The sequence below is a fragment of the Thecamonas trahens genome (assembly GCF_000142905.1).
Source record: "Thecamonas trahens ATCC 50062 unplaced genomic scaffold supercont1.9, whole genome shotgun sequence".
Classification (NCBI taxonomy): Eukaryota; order Apusomonadida; family Apusomonadidae; genus Thecamonas; species Thecamonas trahens.
In genome coordinates, this window is record NW_013657671.1 from 20,404 (window position 1) to 34,910 (window position 14,507).

General features: G+C 63.4%; 10 protein-coding genes across 11 annotated transcripts in view; 5 read left to right on the forward strand and 5 right to left on the reverse strand.

Annotated features, from left to right (window-relative positions):
• Positions 1-67, reverse strand: part of AMSG_02213 — a gene marked incomplete at both ends in the record, with an annotated part of 10,341 nt that extends 10,274 nt beyond the window's left edge. For both annotated transcript variants that reach the window (XM_013905312.1, XM_013905311.1), the window contains one exon: positions 32-67. In XM_013905312.1, coding sequence (XP_013760766.1) covers positions 32-67 — 36 coding nt within the window. The remainder of the gene's footprint in view (positions 1-31) is intronic.
• Positions 68-306: 239 nt separating this feature from the next.
• Positions 307-2,482, forward strand: AMSG_02214 (ABC transporter). Its single transcript, XM_013905313.1, has one exon. The coding sequence runs from the start codon at positions 356-358 to the stop codon at positions 2,405-2,407; it is 2,052 nt and encodes a 683-aa protein (XP_013760767.1). The 5' UTR covers positions 307-355; the 3' UTR covers positions 2,408-2,482.
• Positions 2,483-2,627: 145 nt separating this feature from the next.
• On the forward strand, positions 2,628-3,901 carry AMSG_02215 (uncharacterized protein). Its single transcript, XM_013905314.1, has one exon. It carries the CDS (start codon positions 2,639-2,641, stop codon positions 3,854-3,856), a length of 1,218 nt encoding a protein of 405 aa, XP_013760768.1. The 5' UTR covers positions 2,628-2,638; the 3' UTR covers positions 3,857-3,901.
• Positions 3,902-3,903: 2 nt separating this feature from the next.
• AMSG_02216 (uncharacterized protein) lies at positions 3,904-4,308 on the reverse strand (the record flags this gene model as incomplete). Its single annotated transcript, XM_013905315.1, has 1 exon — positions 3,904-4,308. The coding sequence occupies one exon, from the start codon at positions 4,306-4,308 to the stop codon at positions 3,904-3,906; it is 405 nt and encodes a 134-aa protein (XP_013760769.1).
• Positions 4,309-4,331: 23 nt separating this feature from the next.
• On the reverse strand, positions 4,332-5,266 carry AMSG_02217 (uncharacterized protein; the record flags this gene model as incomplete). Its single annotated transcript, XM_013905316.1, has 2 exons — positions 4,332-4,816; positions 4,882-5,266. The coding sequence occupies 2 exons, from the start codon at positions 5,264-5,266 to the stop codon at positions 4,332-4,334; spliced, it is 870 nt and encodes a 289-aa protein (XP_013760770.1).
• A 358-nt stretch (positions 5,267-5,624) lies between these two features.
• Positions 5,625-6,379, reverse strand: AMSG_02218 (uncharacterized protein; the record flags this gene model as incomplete). Its single annotated transcript, XM_013905317.1, has 1 exon — positions 5,625-6,379. One exon carries the CDS (start codon positions 6,377-6,379, stop codon positions 5,639-5,641), a length of 741 nt encoding a protein of 246 aa, XP_013760771.1. The 3' UTR covers positions 5,625-5,638.
• A 707-nt stretch (positions 6,380-7,086) lies between these two features.
• On the forward strand, positions 7,087-8,801 carry AMSG_02219 (uncharacterized protein; the record flags this gene model as incomplete). The annotated part of the gene is made up of 2 exons (XM_013905318.1): positions 7,087-8,730; positions 8,763-8,801. The coding sequence occupies 2 exons, from the start codon at positions 7,087-7,089 to the stop codon at positions 8,799-8,801; spliced, it is 1,683 nt and encodes a 560-aa protein (XP_013760772.1).
• Positions 8,802-9,021: 220 nt separating this feature from the next.
• On the forward strand, positions 9,022-10,603 carry AMSG_02220 (biotinidase; the record flags this gene model as incomplete). Its single annotated transcript, XM_013905319.1, has 1 exon — positions 9,022-10,603. The coding sequence occupies one exon, from the start codon at positions 9,022-9,024 to the stop codon at positions 10,528-10,530; it is 1,509 nt and encodes a 502-aa protein (XP_013760773.1). The 3' UTR covers positions 10,531-10,603.
• Positions 10,604-10,676: 73 nt separating this feature from the next.
• Positions 10,677-12,304, forward strand: AMSG_02221 (uncharacterized protein). The gene has a single exon (XM_013905320.1). It carries the CDS (start codon positions 10,681-10,683, stop codon positions 12,283-12,285), a length of 1,605 nt encoding a protein of 534 aa, XP_013760774.1. The 5' UTR covers positions 10,677-10,680; the 3' UTR covers positions 12,286-12,304.
• On the reverse strand, positions 12,167-14,151 carry AMSG_02222 (carboxylesterase type B). Its single transcript, XM_013905321.1, has 2 exons — positions 14,024-14,151; positions 12,167-13,809 (listed from the first exon to the last, which is right to left on the reverse strand). The coding sequence occupies exons 1-2, from the start codon at positions 14,146-14,148 to the stop codon at positions 12,315-12,317; spliced, it is 1,620 nt and encodes a 539-aa protein (XP_013760775.1). The 5' UTR covers positions 14,149-14,151; the 3' UTR covers positions 12,167-12,314.
• Between the last annotated feature and the right edge of the window lie 356 nt (positions 14,152-14,507).

Genomic DNA, 14,507 nt, shown 5'->3' on the forward strand with positions numbered 1-14,507 from the left:
CCCCCCCCCGTCCTCCCTCCTGCCAACTAACCTTAACTTGCACAGCTTGCCAGTCCCCGGCCGACATGGCTTCGCAATGTAGTGCAGTGGCCAGCGAATCTGACCACGTCTCCTCCCCTCCTCGACCTCCCCTCGCCACTGCCAGCACAAAACACCGCTGGTTCGACCAGTCCAAGCGACCAGGTCACCGAAAAAAATGCCAACAAACGTGTGCCACCCCCCCTCCCCCTCCCCCGTCCTCCTTGACAAAGAATTGTGGTGATCCGCGACACGTTACCCATCCCCCGCACAGGCATACCCACCTCCCTCCACCTGTTGTCGCGGCCAACTCCTCGCGAATTGCTCCCTACTATCAATGTCCAGCTCATCTAACTACAGTTCGCTCTCGGGCGTACAGCTCGAGGAAGCTCGGCCTGCTGTAGACCATCCGTCCATGACGCTTGCCTTTGATTCCGTCACATTTGCCGTCGGCAAGGGCGATGACTGCAAGACCATTCTCGATAGCGTGTCCGGCCTCGTCAAGCCTGGTGAGATGCTGGCCATCATGGGCCCGTCCGGCGCCGGCAAGTCCTCGCTCCTTAACATTCTCGCGGGCCGAGTCACCGATGGCGTGCAGGGCTCGATTGCCGTCAATGGCCAGTCGCTACAGGAGCCGGACATCCGCCGCCATACCTCGTATGTCATGCAGGAGGACGCGCTCATGGGCTCGCTCACCGTTCGCGAGACCCTAAACTACTCGGCCGAGTTTTCGCTCGAAGCCTCGGTCTCGCGCGAGGTCAAGACCGCCCGCATCAACACCATCCTCACCGATCTCGGCCTCGACCGCGTTGCCGACTCCAAGGTCGGCAACATCCTCATCCGCGGCATCTCCGGCGGTGAGCGTCGCCGCACCGCCATCGGCGCCGAGCTTGTCTCCTCGCCGGCCCTGCTCTTTCTCGACGAGCCCACCTCCGGCCTCGACTCAGCCGCCTCCTTCCACGTCATGTCCATGATGCGCCGCCTCGCCCGCACCCAGTCGCGGACCATCGTCGCCTCCATCCACCAGCCCTCCTCCGCTGTCTTCTCGCTCTTTGACCGTGTCCTCTTTCTCTCGGGCGGCAAGACCGCGTATTTTGGCTCTGTTGAAAACCTGCCCGACTACCTGGGTAGCATCGGCCTCGACCTGCCCAACTACGTCAACCTCGCCGATTTTGTCCTCGACCACATCAACGACGACTTTGCGCTCCCGGCCGCCTCATCAGCCGCCGACCCATACACCTACGATGAGGCCAACTCGGTTCATGAGCAGCAGCAAGACGAGTCCTCCTCTTCCTCCTCATCGTCATCCTCCTCTTCGCCGAGTCGACCGCTCATCTCTTCGGTCTCCGCCCCTTACGCCCGCCTTCTCTCGGGCGCAGAGATCGTGGCAAAGTTCCCCGAGTCGGACGCGTCGCAGTCTCTCAAGAGCGAGCTGCGGGCTGCCCAGCTTGCGCCGCTCGAGTCGGTGGCCTCGACTGCTTCGCAAGCTCGCACCATGCACTACGCCCGCTCGCGGCTCTTCCAGACCATGGTCCTCCTCAAGCGCAACATGGTCAACGCTATCCGCTACGTCGCCCTCTACTGGGTCCGTCTCGCCATGTACCTCGCCCTTGCCCTTATGATCGGAACCGTCTGGCTCGACCTCGACATCTCGAACCAGTCAGAGCTTCAGGACCGCCAGGGCGCACTCTTCTTCTCGGTCGCCTTTGTCGCCTTTATGTCAGTTGCCTCGGCCCCGGCCTATATCGAGGACCGCATCATCTTTGAGCGCGAGCGCGCCAACGGCAAGTACTCCACCTTTGCGTACTGGGCCTCATCGACCCTCATCTCTTCGTTCTTTGTCTTTCTCATCTCGCTCACCTTTGGCGCTACCGCGTTCTGGCTCATGGGTCTTGACGACCGCTTTGATCGCTTTGCTATCTTCATCGGCATTGTTTACCTCGCCCTCCTCATCGCCGAAGCCATCATCGCCTTCCTCTCCGCTCTCACCAAGTACTACATCATCGTCCTCGCTGTCGGCTCCATGGTCAACGGCTTTGCCATGACCTACCAGGGCTACTTTATCGCCACAAAGTCGATGCCGGCCTTCTTCCGCAACACCTTCCACTACATGTCGTACCAAAAGTACTCGTTCGAGGCCCTGATGTACAACGACCTCGAGGGCCGCATCATCAATTGCGACGCCTCGCCGTCGTCGCCCACCGGTTGTTTCTGTGCCTTCCAGCCCTCCAACGCCTCGGCCTGCTCCTTCACCGGCATGGACGTCCTCCGCCACTTTGGCTATGAGGACACCAACATCGGCCACTGGGTTGCCGTCCTCATCGGCATGCTCGTATTCTTCCGCCTCCTCGCCTACCTCGCCCTCCGCTTCATGCCCGTCAAGGTTTAAGCAACCAGACGCAAATCTTATCTGCATCCCCACATCCACATTCACGTCCACATGAACATGAACATACATTCCCTACCAGTCGTTATCTCCAGCTGACCGGTCGTCCCGCGCTCCCGCCGCGCAAAGCACCTTGTCGCGCCGAATACCAAAAATCACCGCTGCCCGCCCGCCAACCACCCCTCCCCCCCCCTCCCCCCACGCCCACCCCACCGCCTCACCCCTCCACCCACCATGCTCGGCCATGCCCAGCGTGTGCTTCTGCAGCAGGGCGCGCATGCCATGCGGCGAGCAACGACGTCAATCAACAAAGCTCACCTTGAGGAGAGCATCATGTCCATGGTAGCCATGGACGGGAGTGCAAGCGGGGGCCTTGTCCGTCGGCCCATCCAGCGCGTCCTCGAGTCGCTTCACCGTGCCGAGGCCTTTGCCGCTACCGACGCCCCTGCAAGCTACACTGCGAGTTACAAGCTGGCTGGTGGCCGTGGTACGGGCAAGAGCGTTGGCTTGGACATGGTCAAGGCGTGGGCGAGTGAGAGAGGCTGGAGAGTCCTCGCCTTGCCCTCGGCCGCCACCCTCGCCACAAAGGCCATCCACCTTCAGCAGGCAAAGGCTTGGACAACGGCTGAGGGAGAGCCGGCAGAGATGTATGACTCGTCAGACATGGCTGGCCTCATTCTCGGTATGGTGGAGAACGCTGCCTGGCTCCGCGACCTCCCGCTTGTTGCCCCGCTCGATGCCACACACCTCGGAGAGGACACAGTCCTTCCCGCCGGCGATGCAGACCTCGGCAAGGCCTTTGATCTTGCTCACAAGTACGAGGCCATGGCCCCGAGTGCTGTCGTCATGCTCCGGGCTGCCCTTGCCGCAGACGCTCACTCGGCCCCCTCAGACGCTCCGCCCATCCTCGTCGCCATCGATGACTACAACGCCTTTTTCGACAAGTCCAACTTTGATGACGGCGGCAAGTCGTACGTCCACGCCCAGCAGCTCTCACACTGCGCCCTCTTCACCCACTGGGGCCAGAACCCGGAAGTCATTCGCCCGCGCCACACTATCGACTTTGCCAATGCTCCGCTCACCCGCGGCGCCGTCGTCGTCGCAGACTCGGGCTCGGTCGTCCCGTCCAAGGCCCACTTTGACTCGGCCGCCTACACCGCTGCACACATGCGGAACAAAGTCAACTTTGCGCCGTATTCTACCGCAGAGCTCCGCGCCGTCCTCTCCGCCGCAGCCGCAGCAGGCGCCATCGACCCCAGCATAATGGCCCAGTTCGACGACGTCTACGACTCGATCGACCTCGAGGACCGTGGCCTCGTCGCGGCAGACGGCTCCGCCAAGCCGCCCGCTTCCGACGCCGACCTTCCCGACGCCTACGTCGAGTATGTCGCCGCAGTCACGGGCGGTAACGCCGAAAAGGTCAACAAGGCCGCTGTTGACTTTTTGGGCTGAGCCCCTTCCCCTCGCCCCGGAGCATAAAGCCACCACAGCCTCGCCTTCTAGCTGAACGAGCTCGTGCTGCCGCTCACATACGAGCTCGAGACCGCCGTCGTCGATCCGATCGACGAGTAAGACGGCGCGGTCGACTCGACGTCGCGCCAGCCGACCAGCGGCGGCGGCGGCAGGAGCTCGTCGGCCCAGCTGTCTGAGCCCTTGAACGCGCCCCGCAGCTCGGCGTACGCAGGGCACTCGGCATCAAGAAACGCCTCAAGCTTGGCCAGCGCCTGCAGCCGGAGCTTAGCCCGGTGGTGGACCCGCCAAGTGTCGAGCAGGTGCTGGTCAGTCTCGCGGTCGTCCGCCATGCTGGCCACAATCCGCTGCGATTCGCGTCCAAGATCCGCCACCTCGGCGTGGATGCTCAGCCGCTCGTTGTCGATGAACAGCACCGCATCGCGGATGGCCATGAGTTCGGTTTGCGCCGCCGGACTCAGCCCCCAACCTCAGCTGCAGTCATCCGCTTGCTCACGTCATTGGAGCTCGAGCTCGAGTCCGAGCCATACTCCGTGTCGGAAGCTGTCTTGGCGCGGAGCTGCCGCAGCAGCTCGAGCTGGTCGCCGTACCGGGCCGCGATCTTGGCCTGGCACGCCACCTGAACCTGCCGGTACGCCTCGACTCGCAGCCAGCCGAGGTACTGGTTGAGCGGGGCGAGGAGAAGGGTGGTGGCGATACGGATGTACCGCGACCACGTGTTGAGATCGCGAGTGAGGCTCTTGGAGAGCGTGTCTGGGAAGATGAAAAGCACAACAAGGATGAGGAGGAAGAGCTTCTGCACAATGTAGTTGAGCGGAATCTCAATGCCCTTGGCAAGCGACACATACTGGGTGAGCAGCGGCGTCGAGACCTGGAACCCGTACCGGTCGGTGAGCGCATCGCGCGCCCTGCCACGGCTCTTGGTATGGGTCCGCGAAAACGCTTGGCAATCGATCGGAACATCCGCCTGCAGGCCGTAAACTGCGCCGGCGGCTCGCCGGCAATACCAGCGCCCCGCAGCATCAGCGGCTGCAACGCCAGTGCCTCGATCTGCGCGTCCTTGGCGTGGATCCTATCCAGTGTCGACGTCAACATTGCTGCCAGAGTCCGCACCCCGGACGGAATGAGCCCCCACAGAATGAGCCGTAGCACCTCGTCCTCATCACCACGCTCATCAGCTCGAATGGTGAGATACGTCATCGTGGCCGAGGCAATCACCGCGACGTGTCGCAAGCCAAAGGCCCATCGGACCCAGACAGTCTCGGCGCTGCGCGAGGGGATGACCGTCCTCGCCGCCCGCGTTGCTTTCGTCCACAGATGGAGCGACCGGTACATGAAGAACAGCACGCAACCACGAAGGTCCTTGCTTAGAGAGCCGAGAAAGCCTCCCATGATGACAACAGGTTTGGCTTTTGTATATGGAGTCAGCTGAGTGCCTTCTTCCCCTCTCCGCCTCATCCCGCCTTTGCTAACTCCTTTGCTGCTCAAGCCCGTGATCCCTCGCTTTCGCATGACGTGGAGCCCGTGGAGCCCGCGGAACCACTGCTGGAAGCTGGAAGCGGGGATGGGTATCGATGGCAGCTATGAGGAGCATAATGAATAGGGGGGGGAAGGATGAGGAGGAATTGAAATCGCGATCGCGCATCCTTGCCGATGTTCCCCTGCTACCCCGCATGCAACTTGCTACCCCGCACCTCAGGCCGCCCGCCATGTTTGCAACACAGACAGTCTCTCTCTCTATGTGATTGATGCAGTCATTTATTGTCATTGGGCTGATGCGGGCTGGCGATGGGTCGGCTCTGGTGCGCCGGACGACGGGGCAGTGGCGCTCGGCTCGGCGCACGGGCGGCCGTACCATTGGACCGAGGTCGGGGCCACATGCGGCCGATGGCCAGCATAGCCCGAGACTCCCGCTGTCCAAGGGCGGAGGTCTGCGTCCGGCTCGGCCTGACGGCCGGCCTCGAGCCGGACAATCTGCCCGGCCGACGAGACCGTCTCACCGTAGGTGGTGCGGAACCCATACACCTGGCTCGCATTGGCCACAGGCGCTGCTGCCAGGTACGGCCGAGTCAGTGCATCGCCGATGTTGTCTTCGACCGTCGCCGCCCGGATGGAGGCTGCAGTAACGCTCCGGACCGCGGTCCCGATCTGGTCGCCGACAACAGTGGCGTCAAGGTCGTCGAGTGTCGCACCACGCGCCGCCGCCAGCCGCTCAGTCGCAGTGCTGATCCGGAGGCAGGTCGGAACAAAGCCAGTGTACGACTTGACCGACGTGTTGCCCATCGGCGGCAGCGGGCTCACATCCTTGCGCAGCGTCTGCCGCTGCGGCGCTGGCATGCCGCGCCCACCGCCAACGCCGCTCGAGCACCCAGCGTCGTTAGCATCGTCGGCATGCGAGACGATCTTCTCACCAACAACGTGCTGGGCATAAGGAATGTGTCCCGAGTACGCTGTGGCGGTCGCCGGAAAGTCCGATCGGTTGACGTCTCTGCCCTCGTTCGCCATGCCACCCTCGTGTGAGTCTTCGCTCGCCCGTCTGTCCGTTGGCGGTCATCGCCCGCCAACGGCCGCCCCCTCCCCCCCCCCCCCCCCCCCCGCAAACCCGAGTCCAGCGGGCTGCCACACAACGTACGCACGACGAACACCATGGACAGCTGCCGGAGTGCGGAAGATGAACCCATCCCGCCCGGATCCACTCGGTTCATACGGCATCGCTCGTAGGTATTGCCAGTCGGGTGTATGTGAGCTGGGGCATCAACTGGCTCTGCCGGGGTCGGAGGTGCACTCGTCGAACGAATATGCGCGAGCGGTTGCTCCGCTGGCTCGACGGCTCGACGGCTCGACGACTTGAGAGATTTCCTCACATGTACTGTGCTGACCATCTTTACCAGTACAACGCGCCATGGCACGAGGATCCGCGTGTACATGAGCGCCCATCGATAGCTCGATGCCTCGCATAGACACGATATCAAGGTAAGAATTGGGCGCCCAGAGGGCGCGTTGTTGTCGTCGTTGTCGTTGCGCATCGTTATCCAAAGGGTGGGCGGATGGGCTCCCACTCCGTCGGAGCCGGCTGTGTCGACACCATCGGAGCTCTGAGCAAATTAAGGTGTCAGCCGCTTCGCTTCGCCTGGCCGGCCGCGGGTGTTGGCGACTCAACTCGATACAGTCGCACCGAGAGCTGACTCGGCCGTGCCGGAAAAAAAAGGGCCATGGCTAGCTCGGCGCTCGTCACCCAGGCACACAACGGAACCGCCAACGAGGTGCTTGCAGCCATCCAGAACCACATCAACCGCCTGCGGGATAGTGTCAAGACTGACTTTGGCTTGAGTGAGACCTCGGTCGAGATGACTACGCTCTACGGCGTGCTGCAGCTGCTGGAGAGTCTTTCCTTTGACATCGCAGCGGAAAGTGCAACAAACTGCGGCAGGTTATTGACTGGCGTGGCCGCACCCACGCCAAAGCCCACGCCCACGCTCAAGCCCAAGCTCAAGCCCAAGCCCAAGCCCAAGCCCAAGCCCAAACCTACGCTCAAGCCCAAGCCCAAGGTCAAGCCCAAAGTGCTGCACAAGGTCAAGCGCGGCCACAAGTCGGCCGCGGGTGAGTCCCGGCCAACGTCACACTCGAACGCCCCACCTCATGCTTCGGCAGAGCCTCCCGCCCCATACACCGCCCCACAGCCTCCAGCCTCGGCCTCGCCACCGACTGTGGCCTCAACAGAGACCCTGCCCGCGGTCGGCAGTGTCAAGGCTCGTGTAGCTATGTTTGGCGGCCTGGCGAAGCGTTCATCCGCAACCGCGACCACGACCGTGCGCTCGAGCCGGCCCGCACTCATGGCGTCGACAGAGCCAAGGCCTGCATCGTCGCGGAAGGCTTCACCTCCAACCGCTTCGACGCCTCTACACAGCCCGACAACGCCACCGCCGCCGACGAGCGGAAGCGTGCTCGCCAAGGCGGCAATGTTCAGCTCCAGCGCTCTTTCGCCGGCGCCGGGTGCCAGCCCATCGCCGACGTCGGCCGGCAACGTGCGGGCCAAGGCGGCGATGTTTAACTCAGGCTATGAGGCGCCAACAGTCGCATCGTCTACCGTTCACACCAGCCCATCGCTGGCAAGAAGCGATGTCCGAGCTACGGCGGCCAAGTTCGGCGCGCCAGGCCCGTCGCGGTGGAAGTCCCCAGAACGCGCGAAGCGTACCGAGGCTGCTCGCGCCAAACGGTCAGATGCGCCATCTTTGCCTTCAAGCCCTGCTTCAGACACAATGTTCCCGCTCCTTACAGAGGCATGCAGCGTGTGCGGTGAGGAGGGCATGCGCGGGCCACGTCTCCAATGCGGCCATCTGAAGACCTGCAGCGAGTGCCTCGGCAACTGGTGCGTGGCGATTCTTGAGGGCCACGCGCTGCCGCTGTGCGTCGACATGACATGCCGGGCTGAAATCATGTACAAGCATGTCCGCAACCTGCTGCCGGCGTCAAACCGTGAGCAGCTCCTTGAGCAGTACAACATGATCAAGAGTAAGCAGATCGGCAACGACGGGATCCGGTGCGCGCAGCCGGCGTGCCAGCTGGAGTGGCCACGCAACGCTGTCATCGACGGCATCCTGAACTGCCGGGTGTGCAAGGGGCGAACGTGCGCGGTCCACGAGGAGCAGGCCGTGTCTGCGCGCGTCGGCCACTGCTGCTTCACCGGCCAGGCTGAGGCCGTCGAACGCGCCCGCGCCGCTGCCGCCCAGGACGAAGAGGCGTCCTCGGTCGCCATCAAGCGGATCACCAAGCGTTGTCCGCAATGCAACATTCCCACCGAGAAGAACGGTGGATGCCGGCACATGACCTGCCGATGCGGCCACGAGTACTTTGGTGTTGCCTCCGCCCCTACCGGGTCGAGAGCGAGGCCCGTCTGCACCGCCAGCTCTGTCCCGATCCTATCTGATTCCAACCCTGACCCATCCGTACCCTGCACGCAATCACGCAGCTATTTCACCAACATCAAACTTCACACCTCCAATCCACATTCCTGCCGATCTGGAGCTGCCCGGCCTCTCCCGTGACCGGCCGTAGTCGACCGCCAACTGGCGTACTCAACCGGCGACTGCGGCCGACTACACGACACACGTGACTCACGCCGGCCGACTCAACCACTTGCCGAGGCCATGACGACTCAACACGACGCCATCGCAGCGTTGCTATGCACGCTTGCTCTGGTGCTTGTGGCGCTCATGCCTGTGGCTGGCTCGACCCGTTCGGCTACGTTCCCGACAGCCTCTGCCGGGCGGCGGTACCGAGCAGCGGCGGTGGAACGGGCGCCGATTGTGGGGCACGATGGAATGGATGTGGCGGCGGCGGAGAAGCTAATGCTGGCCAATTTAGATGAGATCAACGTCGCGGTGGGCATGGCTGCTGGGCGCGGTGCTGATCTGGTTGTGCTTCCGGAAGACAATCTGTATGGCGCCGGATACTCGGCTGCGGGCATCGCGCCGTTTCTGGCCATCCTGCCTGCTGCGCGCCAGCTGGCGGACCATGTTATTGTCCCATGCACCAACGCGACAATGTGGGCAGACGCAGTGGCGGCGGCTCGCGCATCGTGCATTGCGCGCGATCACGGCGTGGTGCTGGTGCTGGACATGGCCGAGCAGGTGGCGTGTCTCCCGAACGAGCGCTGCCCGCCGATCGGGTATTGGGCGTACAACACCCAGATCGCTCTGGATGCCGATGGCCGGCTGCTGGCCAAGTACCACAAGCTGCACCTGTACTACGAGGCACAGTTTGATGTGCCCACAACTTGGGCGCCGGTCTGGTTCACGCCGGCGAAGCTGGACGTCACCTTTGGCATGATGGTCTGCTTTGACCTGCTCTTTGCACGGCCAGCCAACGGCGACATTGCCGCCGGCATCACCGACTTTGTCTTCTCCTCGTTTTGGGTCAACGAGCCGCCGCTGCTCACCCTCCCGGCCGTACTGCGCGGGTGGAGCTCTGCGCACAATGCATCGATTGTTGCCGCCGGTACCGGCTCGTCGTGGTACAACTCGGGCTCGGGTCTCTTCTCACGCGGCAAGACACTTGCATCTTGGTACAATCCGGGATGGCAGGGCGAGACACAAGTTCTTGTCCACGATGTAGTGACTTTTGGCGCGGTGCTGCCGCCGTTGGTCGCGCCGCCGCCATCCCCATTCCGCTTTCCGGCATGCGGCAAGCGCTCAAGCCCAATGGTGACGACGTTTAATGTGACCGCCTCGTCTTCTGGGACCGCCACCGCGCACGCCGGAGGTGTGACTTGCACCGCCAGATACCGCGTCTCGGAAACATCGACTGCTTCCGAGATCTACGCTGTCGTTGCGCTCGACGGCTGCTTCTCGCCGGTGCTGGAAGCCCGAGTCTGTGGGCTGGTCCGCTGCCTCTCTGCAGAAGCCTGCCTCAACACCGGGCTGCTTGCGGCAAACACAAGCTTTGCGAGCCTTACAATGACAGCACATCTGGCTGCGGGACTCAACGATGGAGATCTTGTTTTTGGCCTTGCATCTGCCTCCAACGGCGTGCCGCTCGACTCGCAGCTGTACAGCGAGCATCGCAGCGCGACCATGGCAACGATGGCGTCGACGGGCACCTTGGACAACGTTGTCTCGTTCTCCATGTTTATCCGCAACGAGTGGATGCCCAACTGACTCCCCCCTCCCCCCCCCTCCCCCCTGGCAAGGTCATGATCTCGCTCATTATCCGCAACGAATTGATGCCCCCCCCCTCCCCCCCCCCCCCCCCCGTCCCCCCCCCCCAACCTCAGAACCGGGCATCTCACTCTCCCCTTGCCACTCGCCATGTCATTTGCAGCGCTTGCCAACCTCGAGTCCGGCTCCGAGTCCGGGAGCAACTCGTCGAGCACCACGCCAAGTTCTTCTTCTTCGCCTTCTCCTGTGGAGGAGGAGGTTGTCATTCCGCCTCGTCGGCTTGCCTGCTCCTGTGTCCTCGGTCAGCGTGAGCGTCTGCTGTTTGCTCTTGGGATCGAAGCCCTTGGCCTCGGCTCGGCCGGCAAGGGTCGCAACGTCGTCCGCAAGCTCCGCAAGTCGCTTGTTCACGCCACCGAGAACAACGCTGCCACCGGCGAGTCCGGCTCGTCATGGTGGAACATGTTCTGTGCCTCGGACGTCGACGACGACCTTGCCGACGCCTCGGACGCACCGCCGCTTGACACAAACGCTGCCGCTGCTGCCGCCGCGAGTGCTGCCGGTGACAAGGCTGCTGGTAACGAGGCTGCCGCGTCGGCTGCTGGGCCCGAGGCCGAAGACGGAGCCGAGGTTCGCGAGGCAACCGAGTGGATGGAGTCGGTCCGGCATGCCAAGTTTGCCCACGACTACGAGGCCGCGGCCGATGCCTTTGCCGCCCTCTCGGTCGAGGTCCTCGGCCACGATCTGGGCGAGACCATTTTCATCCGGCCCAAGATCTGCCTCATGAACGTGCTCAAGGACGTGTTTGAGACTGCCAAGATGAAGCAGCCGTCTGCTCCAGGCGCCTCTGCCGCGGTCGAGTTTTTCAACGCCACGGCCGCGCTCTTTGCTGCTGCGCCCGGCGCCGCTGGCGACGCGCCCAAGTGGCCGGTCGCCCTCGCCCATGCCGTCGCCGCCCACCACGCCAAGGTCATGCCGGACGCCGGTGAGTTTTCGCTTGTGGGCCACCCAGTCGGCAAGGACCACCCGGACGTGGGCTTCCTCTTTGGTGCGACCATCAACCCTGAGTGCCCGTGCAAGCGCAAGAACGACGAGGTCTACCTCGGCGACGCATACGTCCGCTCCAACAAGCTCCGCGAGATCCGCGCCGCCGCCAACAAGGCCATGAAGGAGTACGGGCCCAACTGGGACGTTCCGTACGAGTGCCTTGGCCTCATCCACCTCGTCCGCATCCTGCACTCGTCGCTCTCGGCATCGGACGACATCTTTGCCGCCTTTTTCGCGCCCATCACCGCCGCGGCGTCGCCGGCCACAGAGCTGCCCGGCCACGGCGGGCGCTCCATGCACGTCGACAAGCCCGAGTTTACCGCTGCGCTCCAGGCTGCCGGCGTGCCGGTCGACAACATCGCCTCGTATTGGGGCGACGGCGCCGACAACCCGGCGTACGGCCTCGACACGACTTCGCGCCGCATCGCCGAGGCCGCTGTCGCTTTCCGCGACACTGTCGGCCTTGACGGCGACGCTCTCGGCGGCGCCATCGCTGCTTACTTCCGCGGCGAGACCCGCGACGAGTTCTCGCCGTCGTCAGCGAAGCTCCTCGCCATCGCCGCCCTCGTCGGAAACTACGACAAGCGTATGATCCGCATGCGCTGGCGCACCTTTAAGAACTTTGGCACCGAGCCGGGCTCGGACGCTCCGCACGCCGCCGACTTTCGTGCCGTCCGCGCCGCCTTCAAGGACATGTTTGGCGCCGAGTAAACTGACCTCTCTCTCTCTCGGCCTTCTTCTCAGTGGTTGTACCCGAACTTGTCCCACATGGCGCAGACAGAAGGGAGGCTCTCTGTCGCGAGCGTGTCGTTGAACACGATCCGCTTTGCCGACGCCACCAGCGACGGCCACTCAAAGCCAACACCTGAGCCGGTGTTGACACTTCCGCTCGTGGCAAACGCCGTCCAGTAGTCGATCATCCGCTCCGAGAGCGAGAGATCGACTGGCGGGAGGGTGAACCACTGGCCAAAGAGCTCGCCGCGAAAGACGAGCGCGAGCTCCTCGCCGTGGCACACGTAGTCGACACACTGCGGAAGGTAGTGGCCGAACGGATTAAACGAGAGCAGGTGGTTGTAGAGGTACACGTACGCAGCCTTAAAGTGCGCCGCATACGCGAGCGACGGGCACTCGAACCAGTAGTCAGTCAGCACGCGCGAGAAGATAAAGGTCGCCGACTCGCCGGCCTTGGGCGGCGCGTACTGCGGGTGCGACTTGATCTCATGGGCGTGGAGCGGGCCAAAGATGATGTCGAGCGCGGCCTCGTACTCAATGCCCGAGATGTTGGTGGTGCCGAGAAAGGCGACAGCCTCCTGCGCGTTGGTACCCATCAGGATCGGGACCGACGGGTCGTAGTGACCGGCCGCGAGCGCGTCGAGAACTTGCTCGGGAAAGAGCTCGGTGCCGACAGTCGGCTCCCACTGGATAAAGCCGTCCAGCGGGTGGGTCGGGTTGGCAAAGATGAACGCCACTGGGTCTTGCGCTGCCTTGCGCGTCGCGGCGTCGAGTGCTGCGACCGGCGCCTGCTGCATGCAGACAAGGTCGTCGGCGGCGCACCCGAGGTCCTTGGCAAAGGCGCGCCCGTAGACGGCCTGCGCCTTGGCATCGCGGTAGCGGTAGCCGGCAACGTTTGACTCCATGATGGCCTTGGAGAACAGGCCGCGGGCGGCCGGCGACGTCAGGTGGATGCCGACCGACATGGCGCCGGCCGACTCACCCTGGATAGTGATCTTGCTGGCGTCGCCGCCAAAGGCGGCAATGTGGTCGTTGACCCAGGCGAGGGCAAGGAGCTGGTCCTGCAGGCCCATGTTGCCCTTGATCGGCCCGGTGACGACCCAGCCCGGCGGGCCGAGCCGGTAGTTGATGGTGACCAGGATGTTGTTGTGGATGCCGGCAATGCCGCCGCCGCCGTACAACGAGCCGGCGCCCTCCTTGAACGTCCCGCCGTGGATGAAGAACGTGACCGGGAGCTTGTCGCCGGCTTCGGCACCATACGGCGTCCACACGTTCAGGAACAGGCAGTCCTCCGACTGGTTCTTGGGCACGTCTGGGTTGTGGTCCGTCTGGATGCAGCCCCAGCCGTAGGCGGTGGCGTCGAGCGTGGCCGGCTTCCACGGCGCGGCTGCGATCGGCGGCATGAATCGGTTGCTTCCGCCTGTCGATGCGCCGTACCGGATGCCCTTGAACACCCGGAATGGCATGTCACTGAACGACCCGTTGCACACGCCCCGGATAGAGCTACAAGCCCATGTATCAGGACACCCCCCCCCGTGTGTTGGTACCCGGCCAGCCCGCGAACACCAGTGCGTCCATCAATCACACCACGTTGTTGTCGGTCAGTCACATCAGTCACATGTCGCCGACGAAGCCGGTCCTCCCCCCCCCCCTCCCCCTCCCCCTCCCACCCACCCACCCACCACCACCACCACCACCACCACCACCCGGTACGTACCCCAGAGCAGTAACCACCACATCATGACATGGCTCACTCCCACTCTTCATACCCTCCACTCCACGCAGCAGAACCATTGCCAGCAAGACCACCACCACCTGCACCGTCCACGGCATGACAATCATGTCAAAAAGGCGAAGGGAAGGGAAGGGAGGGCGGGGGGGGGGGAAGGGGGAGGGGGATTCGTTCAAAGACGACAGGTATGTGCAATGGTCTCCAACTGGATGGAAAGTAGCAGGTAGCCGACAGCCAGCAGTCGACAGCCGTCCGTCGACAACCGCATGCATGGCACTTCTGGCAAACAACACCACTCGTTCCAATTGGCAACAGACAACATTGCACTCGACGTGGGACTGTCTGTCCGCAGGCCGAAACATGGCGGTACGCAAGCTGTCCCCCCTCCCCCTCCCACACACACACACACACACACACACACACACACACACACACACACACACACACACACTACTACCTAAATTATGCC